This window comes from Mirounga leonina, unplaced genomic scaffold, assembly GCF_011800145.1.
Source record: "Mirounga leonina isolate KUSES-001 unplaced genomic scaffold, KU_Mleo_1.0 Mir_82, whole genome shotgun sequence".
NCBI classification, from domain to species: Eukaryota; Metazoa; Chordata; class Mammalia; order Carnivora; family Phocidae; genus Mirounga; species Mirounga leonina.
In genome coordinates this window covers 39,633,236-39,657,071 of record NW_023270825.1, presented here as the reverse complement: position 1 = coordinate 39,657,071, position 23,836 = coordinate 39,633,236, and the positions used below count along the sequence as shown (strand labels likewise).

The 23,836-nt window shown below is 42.6% G+C and overlaps 1 protein-coding gene across 1 annotated transcript in view; it reads right to left on the bottom strand.

Moving 5' to 3' along the window:
• The window catches only part of CCDC175 (coiled-coil domain containing 175), a 64,907-nt gene extending 47,362 nt beyond the window's left edge, over positions 1 to 17,545 (bottom strand). The window contains exons 1-7 of the mRNA XM_034992748.1: positions 17,126 to 17,545; positions 14,838 to 14,923; positions 11,594 to 11,705; positions 7,464 to 7,599; positions 4,370 to 4,598; positions 2,492 to 2,614; positions 1,270 to 1,379 (exon numbers count right to left, since the gene is read on the bottom strand). Of these exons, the coding sequence (XP_034848639.1) occupies positions 1,270 to 1,379; positions 2,492 to 2,614; positions 4,370 to 4,598; positions 7,464 to 7,599; positions 11,594 to 11,705; positions 14,838 to 14,923; positions 17,126 to 17,282 (953 nt within the window). The 5' untranslated portion in view covers positions 17,283 to 17,545. The remainder of the gene's footprint in view (positions 1 to 1,269; positions 1,380 to 2,491; positions 2,615 to 4,369; positions 4,599 to 7,463; positions 7,600 to 11,593; positions 11,706 to 14,837; positions 14,924 to 17,125) is intronic.
• Positions 17,546 to 23,836: the final 6,291 nt, after the last annotated feature.

The following is a 23,836-nucleotide window of genomic DNA, read 5'->3' as shown; positions in this document are numbered from 1 at the left end:
AGCAGGAACACAAGCAGGGGGAGTGGGAGAGGGAGAAGCAGGCTTCCTGCCGAGCAGGGAGCCCGATGTGGGACTCGATCCCAGGACCCCAGGATCATGACCTGAGCCGAAGGCAGACGCTTAACGACTGAGCCACCCAGGCGCCCTCAAGCAAGGTTTTTAATCATAACTCCTAGAAATAAGTTAAGAGCTAATCTGTATCTTCCTCCATGATTATTTGCTAGTTTTTCTTTAAAATATGTATGAACTAAAACTAGTGAATCACTTTCAAAGAAAGATATTTTTTTTATTCTGAGTTTTGATTGTAGTATTACTTGAGCTTTTATACTTATAAATCTGGTACTGAGTATAAAGATTATTGCTTATTTTATGGCCAGATGTAGGTAGAACAGCACTGTATTGTGCAATTGCTGTTTTAGAAGATATAATTTTAATTACAATACATTTGATCCTATGCAGGAATAAGCCATGTTATAATAAGATTCCACATGTGAAGTTACTTGCCTTTTGGGGAATCTACTCAAGTCCAAAATTTGTCTTTTAAACTGTCAGCAAAACCTGGGGATAGGCCTGGAAGCCATATTTTGTACTATAAGACCCCACCTTCCTTGTCAGAGCTGGGCCAAACACCTTCTGATGAGAAATCTGGGAATTCTCCTGGGAGAAGTCTGTGGGTCAATCTCCAAAGATAGATGGACCTGCAACAGGTAAACTCAGAGGGTTTGGAATGGCCATGCTCAGCCATGGGCTTACCAACAACAGAACACTGTATGTAGGTAAAGACAGAATGAAACATGGACCTGAAAAGGAAGCAGAGACTGTTTGCCTTAGGGTGGACAGATTTCCTCAAGTTTATGGTTCCAGTCCCATGGGTAAAATTTTTGCCCTGAAACTTCCTTGTATTTTCTAAGTTCTGTAGGTTGACTAAGAACAACTGTCATAGCAAGGGTAGGTGAGCCTTATAGGAGGTCCCACTAATGCCTTCCCCTGGGGGCATATTTGTCTGTAGGGAATCAGGAACTGAAGTGAGAATAATTCATTCCAGAGAGTCCCTCCCTTTCCCTTAAATGACTATATCATCCTCAATTTTTTTCTCTTGTTTATCTGAAAAATTGGTTAATTTCCAAATGAAGAGGTGGTTTTATAAAGCTATCACAAATTTTAGCAAATTAAGAGAATATAGTTTTCATCTAATATTAAAGATTTTTTTTTTTAAAAAAGAGACAGAACATCTAGAAATGCTTCAGTAAAAATAAATATCAAACTTACAATTTATCCTCCAGTATCTTACAGGATTTCTTCATTTCTTCGAGCTCTTGTTCCCAATGTCTTATTGATTCTTGTAGTCGTGATATCTCTAAATTGTGATCACTAAGAACCTATTGAAAATTCAATAAAATGATGGTATTCAATTGTCACCAAATGATTCATGACAGTGTTTGATTCACTAAATATTCATGTATTATCCACTCAACTTTTACATTGGGGTTATCCTTTAGCAAAAATAAAAAGCAATCATTAAAATGGTTTCTTCATAAAACAAACCTGGGCAGAAATAATCCTGAAATCATCAGGAAAAAAACCAACATTTTGGAGAGAGCCCAACCAAATATAGCAGCGAGAATGCGAAAACTATAAAAACAACTTTCAAGATATGAATTCATTTTGACTACCTTTAAAAAAAAATCCAAACAAATCTATATCTTCATAATCATCTTCAAAATACTCTAGGATATTAGAATGAGTATTACCAAAAAAGTAAAAACAAATTACCTTGAGAAATATGCTTCTATTGAAGAGAATTTTTCTTATTTAATCAGTATTTCAGAAATGCAATAGTTGGGTACTGTGATAAAATGTCAGCATGATTTAAAAGAATGAAGTATGATTGGAGAAAATTAATAATAAAACATATTTTTACAATGCAGTTTTGGAATAAAGAAAAGGGAAGTCACGGGTGCCTGGGTGGCTCAGTCAGTTAAGTGTCTGACTCTTGATCTCAGCTCAGGTCTTGATCTCAGGGTTGTGAGTTCAAGCCCTGTGTTGGGCTCCATGCCCAGCATGGAGCCTACTTAAAAAAAAAAAAAGAAAAAACAAAAGGGGAGGCAAACATTTATAGAGCCTTGGGTCTGCATTTCAGCTGTGGGGAAGAATGGAGGGGAGAGAGAGGTGATCAGACAAGTTCTTCTGCTCCCCGGCATGGAGTGATCACAGGCAGACTGTGTAATGCCATCTAACCATGCACATCAGTGTGGACTCAGAGAAACACCTGCGGGGAGCACAGAGGGGCTCCCATTCTTACCAGGTGAGACAGGTGGCCAAAAGCTCCCCCCCAGCTATTCCTTCCTTGAAAGCACCCACATGCCTCCACTTCTGGGTCATAACTAGTTTCAGAGTCAACAAGGGTCTGAAATCCTAGAACTGCCAGCAACATGAGCACAACGTCTAAAGGATCTCCTAAACATCAAACACATCGTTTATTCTTTCTTACCACTGTGCTGGTCATAACTGTTTCTTTCATTTTTGACATTTTAAGTTTTAATGTATCCAATTCTTTCTTCTTTTTATAAGTCTCTGTTCTCTTAAATTCACAGAAGTTTTTATATCTCTCAATCTGTAATGATAAACATGATAAACCAATCCAAAAACTTATGAGAACAAAGTTTAGGAAATCTTTTTATTTTGTTAATCTAATTCATACTAAGTATACCATGGTCGGTCTATCAACAACAACAACAAAAACACACCCCCCGCCAACAGGGTTTGCTTGTTTTGCAACACCACAAGAAAGATAGTGAACTACAAGGAATAAATTGTAATTATAAATGTTGAAAGAGTAAATTTATAAGAGCAATAAAACAATGATCATTAGTAGCAAATTCTAAAAGCAACTGCCATTGTAGCAATTTACTAGTAAAACACCATAGCAACGGCCACCAGATTTATAGTGTGCTAATAATAATAAGATCAGGAAAGTCAAAGAAAAAAATGACGAATGATCTGGAAATCTAAATTCACATTTTTTGGATGGGAAAGAAAGCAGACTAAAAACAGGGTAAAAAATCACTGAAGACTGGGCAGCTCACAATCTTGGACAACTTCTTACCATCCTACCAAGATCAAACATATTTTGATTACTTGTCAGACCCAATGGAGTGAGTCATCCTCTTATCAAAATCAAACACATCAATGCATTTGTCTGGCAAAATGAATGATCAAGAACAAGCTAACTAATGGAGTAATAAGGCCTGAGAAAGCATATTCAATTCTGTACTAAAGAGTTATGAAAACATACACTTGGGTGGCTTTCTGTCAAAGCCAGTGCACCCGAAGTGTCTTATGAATGAACATGATCATGGTCAATGATCTCAGCACCAGAGCACCATTGCATAGGAATGGAACTTTGGGATTAATCCATTTCGTTGAAAATCAGAATTCTGTGTTCATTCTTCAGCCAAAGACTTCTCCCAAGGTCTTGTGGTCATAGACATAATATTAGCAAAAAATATTTTGTTTGGTGTTAGGGGAGAGCTTACAATTTGAAGACTCTGACAGCTGTAATAGTTTTTCCTTTCTCATAGGAAGTAAAGGAAATTAACAGGCTGTTACCCCAGCCTATCATGTGCGTTCAGTGAACCTTGGTGGGGGCTACACAGGTTGCGAGCCCCAGCCAATTTTCTGCATGACAGTCATGCCCGTGCCCACCACAGGGAGGGCAGCGGCAGGGACCCGACAGCAATTCTCATCATGAGCCAGGCTGCCACACATGGGGGAGAAGGAAGACTGCTGGGAACACCTCCCCTGGAGAGAGCCCCGCCTCTCCTGGGGTAACAGAAGCACAGCAAAGAGGAACCGTCACGAGCCACTCTGATGGTGAATTTTAATTAATATAGCCCAGCAGACACCAAGATGCAGTAGTCATTCCCATCTACTCTCCCAAAATCGCTAGTCTCAAGATACTCTTTTCTGTTGCAGCCTGTGGCTCCACCTAGCCCTTCTGCAGGCTGCTCTGCTCGGATGTGTTCAGCAGGAGCTGAAGGCTCTGGCAGCGTGGATCTCCCTGGTCTTGTCCATGGTCAGAATGGTCAGAGGCAACGAGATGCCACGAAAACAAGATCCTTGTCCCTGTAGGGCTGCCTATGAGCAAGGGGCTACCCTAGTGTGACAAATCCCGTCACTCATATTCTTTCCCATGACCTCAGATGCTATGACACAATCAGTGTCTACCCCAAGGGTCCCCGGTGTGCTTGCATCTCTGCATCACTGTTCACAGGAGATACCGCACGGGACGCTTGCTAGCCTTGCGAATTTCCTGCCTGAGATTCCACACGATTCTGTAATTTTTAAAAAAGTAAATCATGCCACTTACCTCTTCATCCAGATTTTGTTTTCTTTTCAAATATTCCTCTTTTTCTTTCTCCAACTGTTCCTCTATTTCTTCGAGATGTCGTTTTTGCAATTCTATTTCTTTTCTCTCCGAGTTGATTTTGGTATAAGTCTCATTGATGTAAACAGTGGTGGTGGCCTTTTCTCCCATCGTGTGGTTGAGTGCCATCACTAACTTTTCATGCTCCCTCGCCAGCTTCTCTTGCTCTTCACTAGGAGAAAAGAATGGTTCATGGAATGAAAAGTATGGTTTTTAGGAAAGGAACTTAAAGTCTGTTTGCCGAGATAAACACCATACAGAGGGAAACTGTAAGGAATACTTAAGTTGTATTTGTGATCACTTAAACTTGGCTGAGATGAGGACAGAAGGAAACACAAGACAAATGTCAATCTTGCACCTGTTTACTGCTGCACAAATGTCATGGGGTCCTGCCTCACCCCACCCATCCCGTTCCTCGTAGTAACTATGGGATGTTTTGGTTTAAGGTATGCAAGGATTCAAAAACAGTTTTGAGATGAATGGAATCTGACCAGACAAATGGTTTGATAGGTAGCATTGCCATAACTATCTTATCCTGAGACATGCAATCAAGCCAAAGGAAGGTAAATATCTCACCATCCCTCCAGCCACCTTCTGATGCCAGTGCCCTGCAGGGAGGGCCCAGGAAAAAGCAAGCCTTCCTCTGATGGACAAGAGTCAGGGAAGAGAGAGCAGAGTCTGTCTTCACTGTTCAGAAGATGCTTGAAACCTAACTTGAACTCTTATTCCCTCCTACCTGCCGCCAAATCTGAGTTCAGGAGGAGACATTAACTTCACCTATCCATGGCTAGCCACATCCATCTGAAGAAGACCTTAAGACAGTGAGAAATATCTACCCCAGGGCCAACAATGCCAAGACTGGAAAGAGGGACAATTGGCGCCATTTCTAGATTTTCCTTTTTTAAAAGCTTCTACACTGTTATGACCTTTTTCCTTTCTCTAATCCCCAGGGCTAAAGACTTCAGTTGTTCAAGGGGATTGTGTGCAAAGGCTCAGGAAAATGGTAACAGGTTGTTGGTAAGTTTATTTTCCAGAAGTCAACTCTACCACGGAAATGCAATTAAAAGCCCAGGCTAGAGAGGGTCCGATAATGGGTGCTTTGTGCGTCTAGTAGAGGAAGCCTTCTAAGAATGAGTCAACCTAAGGATGGAGTAGCCTTAGTAGAACTAAGCAAACAAGTCAAAAAAAAAAATAAAAAAAAAAAACACCAAAAACTAATTAGGTGTATTGAGGTGGGTTGAGAAGAGAGAACTCAGCAACCAAACACAGGACCTAAGAAAAACCCACCCAAAGAGCTTGCCATTTTGGGGGACTGTCCAGGAGAGGACCACCTGTCAGAGAGTGTTGGCATCTTGATGTGCATCTTTCTTTGAAAAATGGATGCAGTGAGATTGTAGCTTGGTGATGCTAGCTCATCAAGCAACCCACCTTATGTTTGTCATTTGCCTTTCCATAAAGATTTCTCTAGAGCAGGGATTCTGAACATGTGGTCAGGACCAGCCCCATTAGCATCACCTGGCAACTCGTTAGAAATGCAAATTCTCACTCCTATCCCCCACACCTACTAAATCAGAAATATAGGGTGCTGCGGAGCTTTCTAGTAATTTGTGTTTTAATAAGCACTCCAAGTGATTCTGATGCATCCTCAAGTTTGAAAATCACTGGTCTGTAGAGGTATGATGGTGCTGGCCAATTGACCTGAGTACTCCAGCCTGGATATTATCTTCCTTGTTATTAGTTTAGGAATCGATAATATAGTTCACACAGCAGTCTCTGGCTAGCAAATCCACATTGTGAATCCCTAAGAGGGGTTAGAATTCTCAAGCTTATGTGATCATGAACTTTCTTTTTCATGGAGCATCCCCCAGAACAGGTGTTCTGAGGGCCTAATTGGGGAAAGTCGTCCCTGGACCTCGAGGTCTCCACATAATTCCTTTTTTTTTTTTTTAAGATTTTATTTATTTATTTGACAGAGAGAGATAGCGAGAGCAGGAACACAAGCAGGGGGAGTGGGAGAGGGAGAAGCAGGCCTCCCGCCGAGTAGGGAGCCCGATGTGGGGCTCGATCCCAGGACCCTGGGATCATGACCTGAACTGAAGGCAGACGCTTAACGACTGAGCCACCCAGGCGCCCCTTCACCTAATTCCTGATGCTTTGATATTATGTGCACCAAGCGACCTTCTGATCACTTTAGCTTCCCAAGATGATTTTTTTTTCTTTCATAGGGACTCTTCCAACATTTCTTCCTCTGACAAACTGACATTCTGATATTTATGCATCAGTCTTACGTATTTGCTCACAATGCTGAGTTGTTCCTAAGGTTTTGTTGGTTTTCCTTTCAGAATGTATCTTTTCCTCCACGAGATGCATAAATTCAAACTTGTAATCCCCACTTTACAGGTGGAGAAAAGGAGGCCCATGGGGTGAAGTCCTGGCAATACAGCTCAGGGATAAAGGAAAGAAACTAACAGGTGTCAGAATCTGAGCTACAGGCAGTTATATATATCATCTCATTTAATTACAGATGAAATCTGTAATTAATTCTCTGCTGGGAACCAATCCCATCCCTCAGACCTCCAGTAGTTTATGGCTGAATACCTTTAAGAAACTAAACTAGCTACAGTGTATCTGGTTTGATACTGTATTTCTAATACAATATCCAGCCAAATTTCTTGCTTTAGTGGTTGAGGTTTATAAACTTGATTTTGCTAAAGGGGAATCTGAAACCACTGTGCACCTCTACCTTTGGAGGTGGCACGTGAGTCATACACAGTAGGTGCTGCTGGGAAGCTGGATGGTCTCTGAAACTTGACTGGTCCCCTGACTGCAGTGGTTGAAGATTTTTTGCTCTCCTCCCCAGCTCTGTGCAGCCATCACATACCCCTCATCAGCCAAGGTCATCTGCTCCAGATGATACCCACCTCCTACTTGCCCCACACCAGCACAGACCAGAGGACAGACCCCTTAGGACAATTTTCACACTCTAGCCACAGACCCCAACTCCCACAAGTACTGAATTAAAAAAAAAAATACATACCCTAGAGCTTCATTAGTTCTTTTCAGATCAAGTATTCTCATCTTCAGAGACTGTATTGCATCATTCATCCTTGTAATGTCCGTTTGTATTTGATTTATCTCAAAAAGATTTAATCTGCGTGCATCTCTGACACATTCTTAAAAGTAAGTGGAAATGTTTCTAGATTATTTGAGAAGTGGCACACTTCATACTGACTTTCCAAATCACGAAAAAATTAGGTCTTTCTTTGAAATACTCTTTTAATTATGTCCCTGTAGCAGACACCTCTTACCCCTTTGGGTCCTTTCAGTCTTACCGATCAATTATTCCCCTCACTTCAGCTGCTGCTATGGTGACCGGCTTTCCATGGGCTCTCAACGACTTCACACTGGTGCGGTCTGGCAGCACCTCATTCCTGCTTATTCTACCCACTTCTCACCTCCTGTCCAGGACCTCCTTGTCACCTCTCCCATGGGACTTCTTTAAACATGCACACCCGTGCACATGTAACCCAAAGTGTGGGAAGCAGGCAAATATCGGACCCATGACGGGCAGGAGCTGGTGCCTGGACGGTCCAGGAGAAGGTGGAACGGTGTGTCCTGGGGGCATGTTCCCATGCTTAATGTGTTGCATTTAGCGGCAGTCAGCATCAGGTTGCACCGCAGATCCGCTCTCCCTTCTCCCTCCTTTTGCCTCCTTATCCTGCCCTCCTCCTCCTTGGGTTGTGCTCCCAAATAATAGTGCAAAAGCCTCTGGCTCCGCTTTCTGGCAAACTCAGTGTGTTAAAGAACTAATTATTCATCAACAAATAACACATCCATGTGATCACATAAGACTTCAGAGGCTTACCTCAGTGCATGATAGATGCAAAAATGATTTTTTTAATACCGATGTTTAGAAGGTACTGGACTACCCATTTCTACACAATAAATTCTCTAGAAACTGGCTGGTAGCTCCATTTGAGAGAGCTAGGTTATTTTTCCAAGGCTACTGGTTAAGTTTGCTCATTGTAGCAGCGCTTCCCAAACTTTTAAGTCTCAAATATGCATATATATATACACACATATATATATATACAGATCCTTTTCAAGATTTTATTTATCTATTTTTAGAGAGGGAGTATGAGAGTGCGCATGACGAAGGCAGGAGCAGAGGGGGAGGGACAAGCAAACTCCACATGGAGCCCGATGTGGGGCTTGAACCCAGGACCCTGAGATCATGACCTGAGCCGAAACCAAGAGTTGGATGCTTAACTGACTGAGCCACCCAGGCACCCCAAAATACAGATTCTGATATAGTAGTTCTGGGGTGGGCCTAGAGATTCTGCATTTTATAACAAGCCTTCAGATGCTGCTGATGCTGCTGATCCATGAACCATACTTTGAGTAACAAAGTTTTATAATGTAAGACTAATTACATTTATGTGGGTATCAAGAACCTCTTTAGCTAGTATGCTCTTTTCTTTTCCTTCTAAATATTTTTCCTGATTATAAAAGTAAGCCAAAATAGTCTTAATTCTGCCTTCAGCCCAGATTCTTCTAAGTCTTGTTTTTTTCTGTATATAGAGTTTATTGCATTTTCCCTGACACACTAACACCATGCATATTGTTTTATAACTAACTGTGTCACTCAGTGTCTAATTGGGGAGATAGAAATCTTACAAATTGAATAGGGAAACCGTAATATAGGGAATTCGTAAGCCTAACAGAGGACTAGAGTACTGAGGGATTGGACAGGAAAAGAGAGAACTCTAAAGGCTCGGGGAGCAGTAGTGTAAGGGGCATCTAGTACCCCTAGGGCTTAGACAGAGTTTGTTTGAGGAAGCAGCACCTCCACACCTGAGAGCCAGGCCTCATTGGAAAGAGCTGTGGCTCACTGGATGGCAAAGAAATTCACGAGCTGCTGGCCTGGTAGAACTCATGGAAATCTGGCTTCTGGGGGAATTGACGGCCCGTCCACAGGGAGTTGCTGGGGAATCTGTTCACAAGCTGCTGCCTCCCTGGTAGCAATCCGCCATGCAGCCACCCCAGGGATACTGGAGGGAACTGCTGGGCTCTGCGGGGGGCTCTGTGGGGGGCTCTGCGCGGGGGCTGACGTGAAACAGCTGTGTGCACTGCAAGAGCTGGCCAAGCTGAGCACCCTGAGGCCAGAAAGAGCATCCTCTCCCCTTTTCCCTCCAGTATCCTTCCAGTGCCCTCTCTTGACAAAACTTAACATTGTGCCGGCTGGTAAAGGGGGAAACGACAGGGCCCAGCTCTCTCAACATGCAATAGGCAAGGAAGGTAGATCTGGAGCTGCAAGGGAATAAACGGATAACTGGAACATCCACTTAAAAAGTGTTCTGTTGCTGTTGCTTTTGTTCGTTTGCTTTTAATCTAGACCACTGGGTGGGGGAGGGGGGGGTTAAATGGCAATGAGCTTTGGAGCTGTGAGGACACTTGGGAGTCGTTCTTGAGCAGGGGAGGCGGGCCTTTGTATTCTCACAGTGACTGCTCCCTGGACATGCGCTGCACCTGAGGAGACAATGGACCAGGATGGGGCAGGGGACAGTGTCAAGCGTTTCTCTTGTCTAGGGCAATTCCTGTAGAGGACCTGAGCTGTGAGCCTTGGCCAACACTCCTGGCAGCTGGTGAAATGAAACTGAACGCTTCCCTTACACCAAATACCAAATTTAACCAAAAAGGAGTCAAAAACCTAAATGTCAGACCTAAAATTTTAAAACTCTTAGAAGAAAACATAGAGATTGAAATCTTCAAGACACTGGATTTAGCAATGATTTCTTGGATAGGACACCAAAAGCATAGGCAGCAAAAGAAAATATAGATAAACTGTACTACATCAAAATTTAAAACTTTTGGGGGCGGATGGGGTGGGCTCAGTTGGTTAAGCATCTGCCTTCGGCTCAGGTCATGATCTTGGGGTCCTGGGATCGAGCCCCACTTTGGGTTCTCTGCCCAGAGGGGAGTCTGTTTCTCCTTCTGTGCTTGCTCTCTCACTCACTCTCTCTCTCTCAAATGAATAAAATCTTTTTAAAAATTTAAAACTTTTGTGCATCAAAAGTCAATATCAACAGAGTGAAAAGGCAAACCATGGAATGGGTCAAAATATTTGCAAATCATGTATCTGATAAAGGGTTAACATCCAGACTCCACGAGGAAGAATTCCCACTACTGAATAACAACCCAAACAACCTAGTTAAAAGATGAACAAAGGACCTGAATAGATATTTCTCCAAAGAAGATAAGCCGATTACCAATAAGCACATGAAAAAAGCCCAACATCACTAGTCATTAGGGAAATGCAAATCAAAACCATGATACCAATTCACACCCATTGGAATGGCTATATCTAAAAAGCCAGAAAGAATAGAAAAGAACAAATGTTGACAAGAATGTGAAGAAATTGGGATCCTTGTGCATCGTGGGTGGGAATGTAAAATACTTCCGCCACTATGGAAAACAGTATGGCAGTTTCTCAAAACTTAAAGTAAAAGTACCATATTACCATACAATCCAGCAATTCCCTTCGGCATATAAGCCCAAAAGAATGGGAAGCAGGGACTCAGACTGATATTTGCACCACCATGTTTATAACAGCTTTGTTCACGATAGGTAAAGGATGGAAATAACCCAAGGGTCCATCCAGTGAATGAATAGATACACAAAACACAGTATACACATACAATGGAATATTGTTCGGCCCTAAAATGAAGGAAAATTCTGACACAAGCTACAACATGGATGAATCTTGAAGACCTGCCAAGTGACATTAGCCAGTCACAAAAGGACAAGTATTGTAAGATTCCACTTATATGAGGTACCTATAATCCCCAAACCTACAGGGAGAAAAAGTAGAATGGTGGTTTAGGGGAGTCAAACTGCCTAATTTAATTGGATAAATACCAATTTGGAATGGGTTGATCTACATATCATTAGTCTATTTAGAAACTAAACTATATAAATTCAAGTTTTATATATATCATTTCCATTTAAAATGTAAGAGAACATTATTACGGATCTGTGTTTGTGCTGTGTACTCTTTCTAGCTATATTTTGACATGACCCAACTATTAAACTTGTCTTGTTAAAGTAGTAGGCTCTATTTTCTTATAAGATAAACTAAGTTTCTATGGTTGATAACCTTAAAAGTACCTTCCAATTCTCTGCCAATGTTACTGGGAAGAGTTTCCAGTAGAAAATATAGTCTGCTGAGTTCCATGCTTTCAATTTCTAGGAGATCAATTGTGGCTTTTCTCATTTCTTCCTGAAAATTTGAATTACATATATAAAAAGTTAAGGCATTAAACTAATAAAATTGATTTCCTAAGCAATGCCCTATTATAAATATTTTCAGAGATCAAACTTTGATTTCCATTCAACACCCTCTGCTCTTATTTTTATTTGGAACAGAAAGTGTGAAAAATCCCTCTTCTTATTTGAACTAGAAGGTGTGGAAAATCACTCTTCTATAATCAGTTTTTAAGATAAGTCATTGTTAATTTCTCAATCTCTGATTTTCTTCTCAGAAATCTTTTCTTATGTTTTTTTTGTATGCAGTTTCAGTCAATTTAAAAGGAGAGACCCCAACAAAAAGGGTAATGCTGAGGAAAAAAGCTGCTTAATTAAAAGCTGGAAAATGCCTATAAAAATATGCTTAGGTATAAAGAGAACAATTTTTTTTATACATACCCACAAATCCAAACAAATAGTCTGGTAGGGATTTTTGTGCTTTGTTTTTTTGGTGGGGCTTATTTTAAAAAAAGAAAACCATCCAAAAATCTGTTAGTGGAAAAAATAGATAAATCATCTCTTAAATAAATGGTCATAACGGCTATAGTTCTTTTATGACCTGAGAAATTGCCATTATATTTTATGAGTAAAAAAAAAAAAGATTACATGCAGCCACTCTGGAAAACAGTATGGAGGTTCCTCAAAAAGTTGAAAAGAGAGCTACCATACGATCCAGCAATTGCCCTATTGGGTATTTACCCCAAAGATACAAATGTAGGGATCTGAAGGGGGTATGTGCACCCTGATGTTTATAGCAGCAATGTCCACAATAGCCAAGCTGTGGAAAGAGCCAAGATGTCCATCGACAGATGAATGGATAAAGATGTAGTGTATATATACAATGGAATATTATGCAGCTATCAAAAGGAATGAGATCTTGCCATTTGCAAAGATGTGGATGGAACTGGAGGGTATTATGCTGAGTGAAATAAGTCAATCAGAGAAAGACATGTATCATATGACCTCACTGATATGAGGAATTCTTAATCTCAGGAAACAAACTGAGAGTTGCTGGAGTGGTGGGGGGTGGGAGGGATGGGGTGGCTGGGTGATAGACATTGGGGAGGGTATGTGCTATGGTGAGTGCTGTAAATTGTGTAAGACTGATGAATCACAGACCTGTACCTCTGAAACAAATAATACATTATATGGTAAAAAAAAAAAAAAGAAGAAGAAGAAGAAGAAGATGATGATAGCAGGGGGGGAAAATCAGAGGGGGAGACGAACCATGAGAGACTATGGACTCTGAAACAAACAAACTGAGGGTTCTAGAGGGGCGGGGGGTGAGGGGATTGGTTAGCCCGGTGATGGGTATTAAAGAGGGCACGTTCTGCATGGAGCACTGGGTGTTATAGGTAAACAATGAATCATGGAACACTACATCAAAAACTAATGATGTAATGTATGGTGATTAACATTGTAAAAAAAATCTAAAAAAAAGATTACATAATTGTATATATAGCATGATCACTTTTCTATAAAAATATAAAATTCAATACAGGCATCGTCTAGTCCCTGGAAGCAGGAAAGACATTCATCAAAGAGTTAATTATGATTATTTTAGGGTGTTGGGATCATGGTGGTTTTTACTTTCCTTCTTTTACTTGTCTATTTAAAAAGGTTTTTTTTTCTTTCCAGGGTAAATATGCAGTGCTTCCAGAATAGTGAAAATTTGTTGCTTTATAAGATGGAGGGATTTGGGCGCCTGGGTGGCTCAGTCGTTAAGCGATCGCAGAGTCCTGGGATCGAGTCCCACATCGGGCTCCCTGCTCGGCGGGAAGCCTGCTTCTCCCTCTCCCATTCCCCCTGCTTGTGTTCCTGCTCTCACTGTCTTTCTCTCTGTCAGATAAATAAATAAAATCTTTTAAAAAAATTTAAAAAATTAAAAAAAAAAGATGGAGGGATTTATCTCTAAGAGATTTCACAGCTCAAATATTACATGGAGATATAGTAGATACTTCAATAAGCCACACTAAATATTTTGACCCCTTCAAACCCAGGAGGAAAATATAACTCAAAGAACAAAGCAGAGGAAGGTCTCCAGGGTACCACGGTGGGGCTCCACACACACACACACACCAACTCCCAGGCTTTACATACATGTATTCATTTAACTGGGATTGCAAAGTACAATGCTGTGGTACACATACATCTATATAGAATCACAGAAAAATATCAAGGAGATGAACTTTTCTCAGCAGTCTGTAGACTCAAACTCATTGACTTTACAGTCACATTTCTGCATTTTTAGCTATTTGATATGTAGATTCTTCAATACGTTTAAATCAGATGAAGAGACCTCACCCTTCTCACCCTGCTGGGGGGAAGCATTGTAAACATCATCCAGGGCCACGTAGAGACATGTGTGTGACAATTCAATAGGAAATTCTTTAAATATTTCTTTGATGGGGCCCAGTGAGCAGAACAAAGAGTTGATTTGTTTGCACTGACGAGCTCGGTCTACTTCAGTGAAAGAGGCGCCAAATCATCTCTCAGCAGTTATGTAAGAAATTACTTCCAGAGAACTGAGTGAATAGGCCCCGCGCATGGCTTCTCTACTGGGGGCACGCCTTTGCCCATGTGGCCCACCCCTTCCTGGAGCTCCGCTAGCAGCAGTACTGCTCTCCTAAGCGGGCTTGCCCTCCCTCGTCCACAGCACGGGTCCTTAAGGCAGGGTCCTCGGGGAAAAGCCGGCAGCACCCCCCCGCTCTGGACCCTGGGGCACACGCTTAGTGAACGGAGATGAACACTTTCTCCGCTCAGGGTAAAGATTTTCCCTATTCATCTATTCAAGTATCTTGAACAGAGTTGGTACTAAATTAAAAGTTGATGAAGAAATAAGTGGAAGATTGAAAAATAAAACAGTTCTTGGGCGCCTGGGTGGCTCAGTTGGTTAAGCGACTGCCTTCGGCTCAGGTCATGATCCTGGAGTCCCGGGATCAAGTCCCGCATCGGGCTCCCTGCTTGGCAGGGAGTCTGCTTCTCCCTCTGACCCTCCCCCTTCTCATGTGCTCTCTCTCATTCTCTCTCTCTCAAATAAATAAAATAAAAAAAAAAAATCTTAAAAAAAAAAGAAAAAAAACAGTTCTTATAGATAATACAATACCAATTTCTTAACAGCGATAGCAATGTCCTTAAGAAAGGTCTTAGCTTCTTCGTTGCATTTAAAGTAGTCACTTTGTAGTGATTGTTCTAAAAAAAAAAAAGAAAGAAAATGAAGATCTCTTATTTTTTTGTCCAAATCCCATTTAACCCTTTAGATCTAGCTCAAATGCCTGCACAGCTGAAAATTATATCTTCTATCTCTGAATTCTTATAGAACTTAATATGAATCTCTTTTGACTGTATTTCCTAATTCATAGTATTCTCACTTAGGTATATATTTAATGCTTCTTGAGGACAAACTCCTCTTGATATTCCATCTTTGCCTCTCTCATGGGAGAAAGAAGGAATCTATATAGGACAAAAAATTCAATAAATATTTATGAAAGGAATAAATATAACATGCCTATAATATAAGTTTGAGAATGTTTTCATAGTATATATATTTATATTTGTATACATGTAAATATAATATTTTGCCAAAAACCCACTCATTTATTTAACTGTTTCAAAGTCCCTTATGTCATTTTTACTTCTGTGCCAATATTTAAATCCTGGGATGAGAGTAAAGATCTGTAAAACTGGTAGGCGTGAGGTAGACAGAGCTTTAAGGCCTTTTCATTCATTGACATATGAAGGGTCTCTCCTTTCCCTCATACACTGTAAGTAGGAAGCACATGAGAAGAGAGGCTTATGAAATGTCAGCAATGGTAATGAAGACTGGATACGTACTAAATGGAAAGAAGGGGAAAAAGACAAGAGGAGGAGAGAGAACAGAGGAAGCTCTACTTACCTTGGCTCTGGCACCCCTGAGTTACCCGGACTTTGTCCACGTGAATTCCAGGCCTGCATCTTCACGTGTGGGATAAGTTTGATGGGATTAATGCTTTGCATGCATTATCTAAGTTGATTACTATGATCTTGTGATGACTCCAATTTCACAGCTGAGAAATCTGACTTTTCAGGTTATGTCATATGTTCAAGGTCACAGAGCCCATCACTGAGAGAGTCTAGATGCAAACACAGGTGTGACTCCAGAGTCCTTGGCCTTCATGGCCATACTCACCCCTCAGAAGTGTAAAAAACAATTTCTGCCCTCAGTTCCAGGGAACTCAGATGCTCTTAATGAACTAAGCTCTCAAACCAAGTGAAAGTCAGTTACTGAGTTTGCAAGCAAGCAGGTGTTTGGAAGGGACAGGCCTTGCCTGTTATCACCTTCCCCTTCTTCTAATGGAGTCAATGAGCACAAGCTGTTCCCACTTGCAAATGGGCTGGAGAGCTGCATATTTTCTAACTCCCACAAGAGGCTTAATGAAGTTTCTTCCTACAAAAAACTTCCTGAGAGTCCAGAAATTATTAGCAGAAAAATATTTGCACAGAAGTACTGGGATGAAATGCACATGCTGATCAAGTATGAAGAAAGTTCAAGACCCTAGCTCTACCATGGCCAATGATAGTGACTCGTTTAGGTCTTTTTGGTGGTTAACATCCTCCATGATGGTACTCATGCAAACCTATCTCACAGGAATTGTGAAGTTAAATTAGTATATCTAAGAAGAAAAAAGAAACGACCCCAAACTAACAGTAACATTATAAGAGAAATCAATATGATTACCTTGAAGCCATGAGATGCTGATAGTAAAGCAAGGAGAGGCTTTGTTGTTTGGCCTAAATGGTTTATGAGCTAAACAAGAAATGCCCTTTCCTGGACCATATCTTACCTTAAACTTAGGTGTCTTAATTACAGGTTCAGCTTTCTAACTGAAGAAGCATTTTAACCTGGCCCCATCCAAGGTTATTATGTTTGCATCTCCTCAACATCCTTGTCTAATTTTCCTTGTTTAATACAAGAGGAGCTTCTTAAACACTCCCTTTCTTGTTTGCCTGTTAAATTCTCCACTTTATCATGACAAAATGTTGGAGGAAGTTAACTTGCAAAGAAAAGAAGGGAGAAGCTGAAATTAAATGCATAATCTAAATGCAGGTGGGAAGCCCAGTCGCAGGCAAATGGCAGTGGCCCGAGAGTCCAAGCTTTGCCTGGAGTTTGTCACCAGTTGCTAGTGTGAGCCGGGCCAAGTCACTCCATTGGCACTAGAGGAGGAGAGCTGAGCCCTGGGTCCCCCCGCGCTGCCTCTCTCTCTCTCCCCCCCCCAAGGAGCCTGAGAGGGCTCTGCCGTAGCGTGGACACCCCGGGTTCCCGCAGGAAGGCCCCGGCTGAGGGCCCCCCCGCCCGGTGCCGGCTGGGTGCCACCTCCGAGGCGCCGTCCCTCCCGGCGCCCGCAGGCGTCTCACCCACAACCAAGAGCTGCTCCAGCGCCGCGGTCGCCACCGACGAGCCCAGGGAGGACGGGAAGGTGCACAGCTCCAGCGAGGGGCCGGCGGAGACGGCTGCCTCCCGCAGCGCCTTCTCGCCGAGCCCCAGCTCTGGGGACCAGGAGCTCAGGGCCATCCTGCTGCTCCTGCGCGGTGCCTCTCAGGCCTGACGCCAGGACGGCCGGTTGCCACGGGCGACAGAGACGCCGAGGCCCGTGCGCCCCCGGGGGTGGGTGCCTCCCAGGTTCTGTTAACTTCAGCCGCTGTAATTACGCGATCCTGGGGGGCGGGGCCGCTCTCCCGCCCGCCCTTCCGCCTTCCGTTTGCCTGTCTGTTCGGGTCCTGGACGTTTGTCTGGAGCCCTGGAGTCCTAGTAATGCTCACTTGTGAACGCATCTCTGTGCCAGCGCCTGCAGGAGGGGCTCTGATTTCCACGGGGCTTTGTGAGGCAGGTCCTACTAGCTCCGCTTTTACGGACTGGGGAACAGGCGGGGATGACTAAGTGATCTGCCCACGGTCACAGAACATGATTTTGGATTTAAAGTGGAGTCCGTATAGATCTTCCCACTCTGCTGCCAAACCCATCTCTGTACTCTTCTAGAACCTTCCTTGGATCTAGTCTATCACTGAGCGCGTTTTACCTTGAATCAGTGGTTTTCCTCTGTCCTCTCATGAAACGGTGAGCTCTTGGAGGCAGGGATACTGTTTATTTTTTCTCTGCATCTCCAAATTTCAGCCCCGTGCCAGGCTCAGATTGAGGGCAACCATTAGTTCCCCTTTCCTCTGGCTGGCGCCAAATCAGCAAAGATGACTTAACTCTCTTCTTAAAACTTTACAGACGGCAGGGCGCCTGGGTGGCTCAGTTGGTTAAGCGACTGCCTTCGGCTCAGGTCATGATCCTGGAGTCCCGGGATCGAGTCCCGCATCGGGCTCCCTGCTCGGCAGGGAGTCTGCTTCTCCCTGTGACCTTCCCCCCTCTCATGTGCGCTCTCTCTCTCTCTCACTCTCTCAAATAAATGAATAAATAAAATCTTAAAAAAAAAAAAAAAACCTTTACAGACGGCAAACTAAAATCAGATAGTGACAGTGACAATAGCTATTATTTGTTGAATGCTTCCTACTTTGCAGGCACCTTCTTAGTCCTTTACAGTAACCCATTTAACGTTTACAAAATCTGAGGTGGTGATGATTTCCCACTTTCCAGTGAGGACACTGAGCCTATGCGCCGAATCACTTTGCTATACTGCGTTGGAGGAGACCAGCACGTCAGTAACAAAACTAGTTCTAGAATCCAGGCCTCCCTCCAGGGAGAGCCGTATCCTGGCGGGGGACACTCTCCTGGGTCCCCTCTTTTGCTAGGTTGGGTCTATTGGCATTCCGACCTCCGCTCCCCCCCTGCTTTTCTGTGCGCTCCTGTGTGTGGCAGAGGCAGCAAGCCCGGAAACCACTTCTCAAACGCTCTTGCCAGATGGTTTCCGAAGTCCCACCAGGAGGAGACACTGGTGGGACATTAGCCGGCCAAGAAGCCATTTCTGGGCCTGTCTCCAGGAGAGGCCACAGTGGAGTGCAAGTCCCCGTAGTTTTGGTGGCTCCAGAGACAGCAGCAGTGGGAGCCGGTGCCGCTCGCTCTCGGCAGCCGCTCGGCAGTCGGCGTGCGCACGTGGGCGCAGCCCAGGGTTGTGGCCCCTTTCTCGTCTCTCCGGCGCCTCCCCGCCGTCCGCTTTCGTTTCTATGGCCCTTGTAGCACTTTCCCCGTGGGAAGCTCCTCTCTTCTTGAGCTACCCACACTGGTCCCCGCAAGCCAACATGTATGCTGTAACCAGAATGTTCTTCCTGCTCATCACCTCATTTGGACCACATTGCTCTCCACTGTCTATGAATGAGGCCAATCTCTAAGGGGGCCTTACTGGATTTGTTTTAGATTTTATGACTTTTTCTTTTTTTTAAGATTTTAATTATTTATTTGACGGAGAGAGAGAGAGAGAGAAAGCACAAGCAGGGGGAGCGGCAGGCAGAGGGAGAAGCAGAGTCCCCGCTGAGCAGGGAGCCTGATGTGGGGCTCGATCCCAGGACCCCGGGATCATGACCTGAGCCAAAGGCAGATGCTTAACCGACTGAGCCACCCAGGTGTCCTTAGATTTTGACTTTTTATGTCTATTTTCATTCTTTTTCCTGAACATGTTTTCTGAGGTGTTTTCAGCTTCTACTTTGACTCATCGTTCCTTCTATGTGGGATGACCTTTACAAAATCCAAACCATCCTTTAAAAGGAACTTTATTAATTCCCAAATAGAAACCTGGGCAAACAACATGAACAGGCACTTCATAAAAGAAAAAAAATTCTCAAGAAATATATTGAAAGAACATTTAAAGAAATTAGCAAAGAAAAAATAATATACCCATTTGCCTCATTATATTATTAAGATTAAAAAGAATAATAATTCAAAGTGTTGACACTGAGAGTGTGAATTACTGTACCTTGTCTGAGGGACATTTTGGAAATACATATAAAGAGTCTTAGCATAAAAAAAAAGAAGAGTCTTAGCATATAGCAATAGTTCAAAGAATTGTTCTTAAATCATCACAAGTGTGTCCAAGGACATGGGTATGATCTTGTTTATTTCAGTTCTATTTTCAATAGTAAAAAATTACAAACAGCCAAAATGGTTTATAGTAGGACACTAGGTTTAAATAACCTAAGGGACGTCTGTGTGGCATATCCTAGGAAGCAGGTCACCATGTGGTGAAGAGCATGGTTATAGGGTAGTTAAAATGAGTACTACCACTAACCACTAACGGTGTCTCTTGAGCAAGTTAATCTCTCTATGAACGCCCTCCAGTGTCCTTGCTCTGAAGGGATGGTGGTGGTAATAATAGCTCTTAGTTCGTAGGAATGTTGTAAGGACTAAATTAAGTGAGCACTTAATGCTGTGTTCAACACATGGTATTTACTCCAAAAATATTATTCAATGGTAAAGTGATAATGTGGTAGCTATTAAAAATAATGGGTAGAAATCTACACACATTTCCCATGAGGTTAAGTGGAAAAAGCAAGTAGCAAAAGATAAGTGTAATATTCAATTTTTATATATCTATATACATAAATAAGTATATAGGTAGATCTCTATATGCATATGCATGCGGAGTGGTCTGGAAGGAATTGTTCACTAAAATATTCACTGTGGTTAATCCTGGTTAGTAAAATAGTGGGTGTGGTAGGTAAAATAATGCCTCCCCAAAATGTCCTAATCCCTGAAACCTGTGACTATGTTATATTACGTGGTAAGGGATAATTAAGGTTGCAGATGGAATTAGGGGTAAAAATCAGTAGACTTTGAGATAGGGAAAGTATTCTAGATTGTCCAGATGGGTCCAATGTAATCACAAGAGTCCCTGAAAGTGAAGGAGCAAGACAAGAGAATCAGTATCAGAGTTAGAGACTTAAACTACCTTGCTGCCTTTAAAGATGGAGGAAGGGCCATGAGCCAAGGAATGCAGATGGCTTCTAGAAAGTGGAAAAGGCAAGGAAAGAGATTCTCCCCCCAAAATTTTCAGAGGAACCCTAGCCTTGCTGACCCCTTGATTTTAGCCCACTGAGACTTCTGACCTCCAGAAGGGTAAGATAATAAATCTCTGTAGTTTTAGGCCATTAAATGTGTGATAATTTGCTATAGCAGCAATAGGAAACTAATATAATGAGTAATGTGAACTTATTTCTGTATTTAAGTATTTCTCCATAAGGATGTATACCTTTGTAATTAGAAACAAAGTAAAGCTTTTTTAAATTAAAAAATAAAGAAAATATACAAACTTAATATAGTTGAGTATGTAAAAAAGCTTTCTGACCCTTCATTGGCTATAGATGCTGTTCAATGAGTCAAAAGCCACATCTCACTTCTCTTGTGCATCTTTTTAACTTCAGTAATACAGATACATTCATGTTCCAGTTAATTTTTTTAGGTTTATTTATTTAGTAATCTCTACACTCAGTGTGGGGCTCCAACTCATGACCTAGAGATCAAGAGTCACATGATCTTCCAACTGAGCCAGCCAGGCGCCCCTGATCCAGTTAATATTTTTAAGGCAGACTTTTGCTTAGTAGCCAGGATAACATATTAGAATTCCCCAGTCCCATACTGCAATTGATTTTTTGGTTGAGTTGTGGTTAGCAAGTTGTTTCTGTTTACCTTCTGCTGCTGAGGGGGCCAGGAGAACCCAACTACTGCCTGGAGTTTGACCCCTAACTTGTATAGGAATATATATACCCCTGTATTTAGGCTCATTGCAATTTCTGCAGTATCTGAGGTCTACATGGGCTTTGAGGATGATTTTGCTCTTTTTGTTGCTTCTTTCCATAAATCTAGTACCTCCAGGGAAAACCTCAACCTCTTAGTTCTCTTTCTAGACCCTGGGTTAGACCTGGCCAAGGTACTATTCTTTTTTTTTTTAAGATTTTATTTATTTGTGAGAGAATGAGAGACAGAGAGCATGAGAGGGAGGAGGGTCAGAGGGAGAAGCAGACTCCCTGCCGAGCAGGGAGCCCGATGCAGGACTCGATCCCGGGACTCCAGGATCATGACCTGAGCCGAAGGCAGTCGCTTAACCAACTGAGCCACCCAGGCACCCCAAGGTACTATTCTTGATAGATGTGTCAAACATCTCCCATATGGAAAGTGGTTGCATGTTGCAGTGCTTTGTGTTCAGTATACCAGGATCCATGATGATTCAGACTGGACCCTGCTCAAATCCTCGAGAAGTGAGAATTCTAGCAAGCTGAGTCTGTGTCTTCCTCACTCTTGACTCTACCAGTGTCAAGTAGAGGGCCTAATGTCTGGCATATGACCTTGCCTCCCCATCAGTGGTTGGCCAGTAAGACCTTTTTGTCTAATGCCCTGCCATCTTTAGCATGTTGTGTTTCATCCTCTGGCTTGTTCCTTCATGGTCACAGATGACTATCGTAACCCTAGACATCATGTCCTTGTACAAATTGGGAAGAAGTAGAAAGGGGAGTCATGTAGAAACCCCATTTTCCCTTTCATCAGGGAAGGAAACCTGCCCAGAGTCCTTTTTACACACTTACTTCTCAATAGTTGGGTCACAAGACCACCCATGAAAGGGAGGTTTAGGACAGTGAGTGTCTGGATTTCCAGCTTCTGTAGAGTTGGCAGGAGAGAAGAAGCTTCAAAATAGCTAGAGGATTACCAATGGAATGTCAGCCATACATATGTTATCCAGACTAATATTGATTAGCTGCAACATCAGGCCCAAACCAGCTGGCTGGGTGGGCCTTTCCTAAGGATTACAAAGAAATCAGTGCAGCTTCTAGCATTGAATAGAAAGGGTGTCTTGGTCCTCTCCTATAGTGGTAGGATCTCTCCCATTTAAGCCTTTGCATTGACTTTATAACTAGGTCTACAAGATCATTATATATTAGAGAAAGATTCCCTACTCCTTGGACTTCTCACAGCTTCTGAAGTGCCTCATAGTTAGGCTATACTTCTCAGCAGTCATTTGTGGCAAATGTGAGTCACTGTGTGATTCATCACACAGTCATTTGTGGCAAAATGGCAAGAAGAGCAAGTCCCCTAGGTAATGGCAGATCATTAGAGAAGCAAATAGATGGATTAGTGTCCCTGATGGAGCTATGCCATGGGCAGACCACATTGGTGTTTGGAACAACACCTGATTGAGAGTTCTCCTTTTCAACTTTGTCTCTTGACTACTTGTTTTCATCCGTTACCAGCAATTGCTTGGGGCTAGAGAGATTTGGATCAAATACCGATTGCACCATTTGCTAATGGTTTTAGATTGGCTTAGGTGGTTTCACCTTGTCATCTCCATTCTTCATTTGTAAAGTGGAATTTTACATACTGGAATTATGAAGCTTCAGCAGAATAATGATGTCCTTACCACAGACCCCATGCTTTTTCCTATCTTTTCCTTCTACTAAATGGAAAATAAAAAGCATTTCTTCTGAAATACAAATACTAATGTCCTTTCTTTATCCCTCACCTTCCTTAAACCTCTTGGCCATAAACCCTCAGTGAAAATTATTGTAATGAAATCAAGAGTTGCTGTCCCAGAGGTGGGAAACTGGTTTTGTTTCCATGTCCTTTCTATTGGACAGCAGTGACTGCCTGGAGCACTCAGGTAAAGTTCTGAGGCCAAATGCTGGCACAGAGGGAAAGAAACCTGCCAGGCACCAGGGAAGGCCATGGTCGCACGTGTGCCAGCACCAGACTCGTTGGTTCGTGTGTTGGTTGCATGCCTGTTGTGTGCTGGACATTGTTCTGAGCGCTGAGTGCATACAACAGAGATTTATGGGGGGGACCAGGAAGGGTCTCTCTGAAGAATGGAGAGTTGAGCCATGAGAAGGGGTCAGCCTTCTCTGTTATTCTCTCAGTGAAGGGGAAATAGAATTCAGAGAGAGACAAGACAAAAAGAGGAAAGTGAAAGGAGGCGGAAAGTGAGAGAATAGGGATAGGAATCTGGTGATGCCAGCGTCCAATCTCACAAGACCCTCTTTCCCTTGCGTTGTCCCTGAAAGCTGACTCTCTCTGGTCAGTCCAGATCAGTTAGGCTTTGTCACATACCAGCTCTCTAATCAGGGCTTTGATGGAACACATGGATAAGATCTGGCCCTTGTCCTCAAGAAAATAGCCTTGAAGTTGGGGGAAAAGGGTAGGTTTTG